The sequence below is a fragment of the Propithecus coquereli genome, unplaced genomic scaffold (genome assembly GCF_000956105.1).
Source record: "Propithecus coquereli isolate 6110/MARCELLA unplaced genomic scaffold, Pcoq_1.0 Scaffold316, whole genome shotgun sequence".
NCBI classification, from domain to species: Eukaryota; Metazoa; Chordata; class Mammalia; order Primates; family Indriidae; genus Propithecus; species Propithecus coquereli.
Window position 1 is genome coordinate 2331418 of NW_012148797.1, and position 6155 is coordinate 2337572.

Here is a 6155-nt window from a genome sequence, read left to right on the forward strand (position 1 = left end):
TAAGCACTTGCTGTGTATGTGCATATACATGTTTCCATCTGTCCCCATCCCTCTCAGACCAGATTCTTGCATGGCTTCTGCAGGGCCTCAGAGAGCCACATGGAACCTTCGTGGGCAAGAGAGAAAAGTGTCCCCTCTGGGAAACTTCAGCCTGGGGCATGAACATCATCTCTTCTCATGAGGAAGGGACACCTCACTGCCCTGGCCTTCTGATCAGAAACGATTAGAAACCCGGACGGCAGTGTGAGCACCATCTTGTCTTAACAAAAAACTTGACTGATTTCCAACTCTCCTGGTGCAACATCTTTCTTACAATCTTCAAAGTTAAACCACAAATAGAGATCCCAGCTCAGAGACTATTTAAAGCACCTAACCTAGAAAGGCGGCTCAAGGCTGTTACGTTCCCTGAAAAGCTGAGACACAGCCCCATAATCTCACTGTCGATACGACCTTGACATCTTTGTACAGGTGAACGGGCTCATAGTCGATGTTGTTCTTCAGGAAGTATTCGTTCACGCAGGACAGGAGGGTCATCTCGGGCAGGGAGAAGATGTCCATGAACTGCTTCATGGTGTTTCCGTGAGAACTCTGCGGACAGGGAGGAGGTGCTTTAGAAACGGGGCCCACGCCAGTGGCAGAGCCACCTGTAACAAAGCGCTAGGGACAAGGAAGACTTCTTAGAAGTCAGGGGGCCTCTGGTCATCCACATTTAGAAGCCTCTCCATGGAGAAAGGAAAATTCTAAGAAAAAAGTAAAATGTTCCCCTTGTTCCTGATGTCTTGCCCTAGGCGTGACTACAATGTCCACGGAAACGCCCTGATTTTCCACAGTCCGACCGCCCAGCCCTCCCACTCTCTCGTGTGCTCGTCCAACTTCGAGTTCACGTTCTTTCAGGAAACACAGAGGAAAGCTGGAAAATAGATTATTGCCCGTGTTATGGCATACAAAGCCACTTAACTCTCCCGAATTGGAGCACACCCTTGCAGTCCATATTTAAGCTTAAAAAATAGCCTTTCTCTAATTTATACAATAGATGCTCCTCATCTTACAATGGTGTTGCATCCTGCTAAACTCATCACAAGTCAAAAGTACGTTTATATGTCTAACCTAACGAACATCATCGCTTAGCCAAGCCTACCTTAGATGATCTCAGAACACTTACATTAGCCTACAGTTGAGCAAAACCATCTAACACAAAGCCTATTTTACAATAAAGTGTTGACTATCTCATGTCACTTACTGAATACTATAATTGACATAGAAATTGCAATGGTTTCACACCATTGTAAAGTCAAAATATTGTTAAGTTGAACCATTGTAAGTTAGGGGCTGTCTGTACTAAGTTTACTGGCTGACTGGGCATCTTCCATTTCATTTGGACAAGTGCGTGCCTCTCATAAGACAAGAAGCAAAAATTCTGAGAGCAGAGAGAACCATGAAAGTTAGAAAAGCAGAGGTTTCCCTTCAGGCAGAAAGGGCCACTGCGTGGCCATCAATCTCTGGATTCTACAGCCATGCCTCAAGGGAAGCGACAGCTGCCACAACGACAGCTTCTGATCCTTGCTGAGCCCCATTCCAGCAAGCAGGGACACTCCCAGAAGGTGGTGGCAAACAGGGGGAGGTACCAGGAAGGTGGAAAGAGCCTCCACCAGGTAGGGAGGAGGGGCTTAAGAAAGGAGAATCATGACATACCAGCCTCTCTCAAACACAATCTCAAATTTCCCTGTCCCTTCCGTACGCGCAGGAGGTGAGACTAGCAGTTCAAGCTCCTGTATCTCTGAGCCCGTGTTTCAAGGAGGAGAAAGATGAGCTGCTTTAACTGAATGAAGTGCTTCTCATTACCTTTCCGTAAAAATCGCTCATCTGTTCCAAGGGCACGTGGGACCCCTCGTACATGTCGATGACTTCTTCATCAGGGACAACACTGAGGCCTCTGGAAAAATCAGACGGCTGTTAAAGAGCTCAACTGGAGAGACCAGTGATTTTCAGACCTCTGTCCACCGCTGGGGTTTCACAACTGAGGTGGCAGACACTGCTGTCACCATGAGGCAAATGTGCCACAAGTAAATGCTACAAATAACAGGCGAGACACTACTACTATTACCACTATTACCGTTCTGTTGGTAACAAGAGCAAGAATAATAATAGCTAATGCTACCTGGCATCTACTATATGCCAGATGTGAACCAGGCCTAGTCATTCACTTACTCTTCAATGCTCCTAGAAGGGAGGCACGAATAGTCTTCCCATTTTCCAGCTGAGGTAACTGAGGCACAGAAAGGTCATGTACCTTGTCAAGGTCACCGGAGTAGAAAGCAGTGGCTCAGGATTAGAACCCAGACTTTCCGGCTCTAGGGACCAGGCTCTTTTTTGTTTGTTTGTTTCAGCATATTATGGGGTACAGATGTTTAGGTTACGTGTGTTGTAGGGCTCAGGCTCTTAAACTACTAAGGCACAAGCCTCCCTAATGACTTGCTTTGGGGCCACTTTTTAAGTGATTTTAATACATTAGGACAGAGAAAGGCTATTTTTGTCTCCATCAACATCCTGCTGCCCTCCAATACCCTCCCCTGAGACAGGTGTTGAGGGTGGAATGTCACACACGCGGCTCAGTGGACTAAACACCGTGACATGAGGCAGGAGGCCCAGTGGCACCACCATCCTGGACAGGGAATGACCCCAAATGCTTGGTGGCACTGAAGGCCCGTTCCCTCATGTGTAAAACGCCAAAGTAACATCCACCATCTGTCTGCCTCTGGGATTTGCAAATGAATCCAGCCCCTTCACATACCAAAAAAAAAAAAATGAATTTTGGAGTCAGTGGCGAGGGTTTAGCCCTGGTGCTTTCGACTGCTCGCCTAGACTCACCCACCCTAGAGGGTGATGAGGGGACACATCTGCTCTGCCACCCCCTCTGTAGAGGACAGAGCGCTTGAGAAATAGGCACCAATAAAACGGGTTGCTTAGCATACAAAACCACAGGGTCCACATTAAAATATGTATACAATGTAGTTTGTCTTGATATTAACGTTAATGAAAATATCACTTCAACCTCTTTCCTCCGATCTCCATCCCCCATTCTTCTAAAAGTATCAGAATACATTCAGTAATATTTTGCCTCTGATCTTGATTAAGTTGCTACAACTACTGGCCTTTGAAAACAAAAGCAGCACTGCACCCCCCTTATCTTTGCTCCAGAAATCAGATAAGACACTGGCAGCAAACCAGATCATTCCAGGCAGTGACCTGGGAAAGAGCTCTCGCCCAGGAGCAACGGGCAGGCGTCCACACTGCCAAGGCTCTAACGCTCAGAGAGGTGACATAAAAAGTGGGGAGGTTCTGCTGGGTGAGAGTTATTTCCCTGTCTGACGCTCGGGCCCAAGGCCTTCGGAAGCCACTGCTGCCACCACCCAGGCTGCCGTTTTAAGGGCCAGGCAACCAAACGTCAGCTCAGAAGAAGTGGCGAAGTCAGTCGGCTCCGGCCAGCTGCATCCCCCAGGAGGCAGCTGCAGCAAATGCAGAGTCAAGCGGAACCGCGACAGGCACGGGCGGGCGGGTGGCAGGCTGCTCTGCCACATCTGAATGCTGCCTGAACCAGTGCCGAAATCAAACTGAACACCCCTTTCTCCGGCCCTGTGCGGGGTTACGAGAAACGGAGAGGTTAAGAGCACAGATGTGAACAAGCCTGCCCAGGGTTCAAATCCCAGCCCCCGTAATTACTGGGGTATCACCCTGACAAGTAGTTTACCCTCCTTGGGTCTTAACGTCTTCATCCTTAAAGCAGAGAATAACAAGGGTGCCTACTTCCTGATGTCACTGAGAAGATTAATGAGCTGTGACACACAGAACGGCTGATTTACAGTAAGCGCTGTCAATTCCGTTGGTGGGACTGTGATGGAAACAATCCCGGCCTTTCTGGGGTAGACCCGTCTTCCCACCCTTCTCTCATTCATGACACTTTCTGGGGGGAAAGAGAAGTGACATTTCTGCGTGCCCATAAAACTCTGGGCACTGTTCCAAGCACGTTTCATCTTCCCAACAGGCTGCGCCTCAGGCGGGCACTGGAACCATGGCTGTTTTACAGAGGAGGGAAGCAAGGCTTTCAGGGGAGCCAGAACTTGCTCAAGATCACACACGTGCCAGCAGTGGAGCTCGGGTTTGCACCCAGGAAGCGTGTGTGACACACACTCGCTCTGGGGCTCCCTCTGGGGCTCAGCTCGCCACACCCACGCTCTGATGCCACAGTGAACACCCACAACCACACTCCGAACCTCCTTCCCCTCAAACGCCCCGGCGGGCTCCTCCAGCCATACTCCTCAACTCGAGGGACACTTTAATAAATAAGCAGAAGAAAGAAGACAGTAAGGATGGTGTGGACCACAGGAGAGGAGAGACAGACCCCTTCAGGCTGACAGGGTGAGGGGAGGACTCACCACCAGTTTGCCACTAAGGGTGGGTGGCATTTCAAGAAGCAGAGAGGAGGGAAAACTGCATCATGGTGGAACGATGTCAGCAGGAGCAAGTGCCAAGTGTGAGAAAGGAGAACTCAGAGGAAAAGAATCCATGTGTTGTTTTCGCCTGCCCAGTGTCTGTTCCCCCTTCATCATACTGGTTCAGGACCAAGCACATGACCCATTCCAATGAGGTTCAGTCCTGAGACTCTGGCTGAATCATAGAGAAGCAAAGCTCCTCTGTCCTCTCAACCTGGTGCTGGGGGGATGTGAGCCTGATATTGCCAGGGGTCCCCACACAGAGGGCCCTGCCTGAGAATGAGCCACACGAGAGAGGAAGCCAGCCAGGAGAAGGAAAGAGTTCTGACAATCATCATCTGGCCCCTGGAGCTGGCCACTCCTGCAATGAGCGCTGTCCCTGGGCTGTACAAATGGAAGCCAATATTGTGTTTTTGACTAAGCCAGTTTGAGTTGGGTTTCAGTCACTTGCAACCAAGAGTCTTAACCATTCCAACATGCAAAGGAGCTGTGTGTGGAAGAAGAGGAAGCTGCGGGTTTAGAGCAGGTTGATAAAAATCTCAACCCTCAGCCTAAGGCTAAAGCTTGGACTTCGTTCAGCAGACAGTAGCAAGCCATCCAGGGTTTCAGAGGAGTGGGTAGTTGGGGGTAATGATTTAGGGAAATTAGTCTAGCAACAATGTCCAGGATGGGCTGCACTGCAGAAAACTCCAAGAGCCCAGGGGAGAAGGGATAAGTGTCTAAACCAGAGGCTGATGGGAGAAAGAAACACAGGAACAGAACCCAAAGATCTGATGAGGAGTTCCATAAACACAGACAACCTGGCTTTCCTTATCCCTCCCTCCACCGCCACTGCTAGAATAATTTGGGGCAAACATTGGGAGCTATTAGTAAGGAGTGAACAAGGGAATTGTGAAAGTTGTCAGAACCAAAATGGAGTCACTAATATTAAGAAAACCCTGACAAATAGAGCCAAGAAAGGCCAGGAAGAGCAGGTTCTCACACTTGTGTGCCTTACAGAAACTATCACAAAAGATTGCAAAAACCACAACCTTGCACAAAGGCCATCACAATCTTACAGAAAAAGTAATTCTGCAAGGACATCCGTCCAGCAACTGCCTGTTCAACCTCAGACTGGCGTCACCCTTGTTACTGATCTTTGTAGCCAAGGACAATAACTGCAAGAAAATTACATAATCCTCCTCATTTTTTCCCTTAAAAACCCTTGTCTTCCTTTACCTCCCTGAATACACACATAGTTTACTATGGCACGTGTATTCCCACTGCAATACTCTATTCCCAAATAAATATCTTTTCTTTTAGAGAGCCTTTGTGTGCTATTTAGGTTGACAGAATGAATGTATGCATGAATGAATGAATTACTGTCCATTTAAGTGGTTCAGAGAAGAGGAAATTAAAATGTGGAATATGTTAAGTATAGGAACAACTTTAAAGGCAAGTCTCTTAGGAGTGGTATGATCTTTCTGGAAGCCATTTAAGCCATTTCAAAAGCCTTTAAATGAATAAACATGTTCGCCCAGCAATTTTACTTCTAGAGATTTTTCCTTAGAAAATGAGACATGTGCACAAAAACATTCAATTATATTTAATAGACCTAAGTTACTTACAAAATAAATGGAAAGATTATTTTTAATAGTATAGATTAAAACAGATTCACTACCCCCC

At 47.7% G+C, this 6155-nt stretch overlaps 1 protein-coding gene across 1 annotated transcript in view; it reads right to left on the minus strand.

Annotated features, from left to right (window-relative positions):
• Positions 1 to 6155, minus strand: part of NT5DC3 (5'-nucleotidase domain containing 3) — a 53627-nt gene that overhangs the window by 15136 nt on the left and 32336 nt on the right. Inside the window, exons 5-6 of the mRNA XM_012650246.1 lie at positions 1843 to 1933; positions 451 to 588 (exon numbers count right to left, since the gene is read on the minus strand). Coding sequence (XP_012505700.1) covers positions 451 to 588; positions 1843 to 1933 — 229 coding nt within the window. The remainder of the gene's footprint in view (positions 1 to 450; positions 589 to 1842; positions 1934 to 6155) is intronic.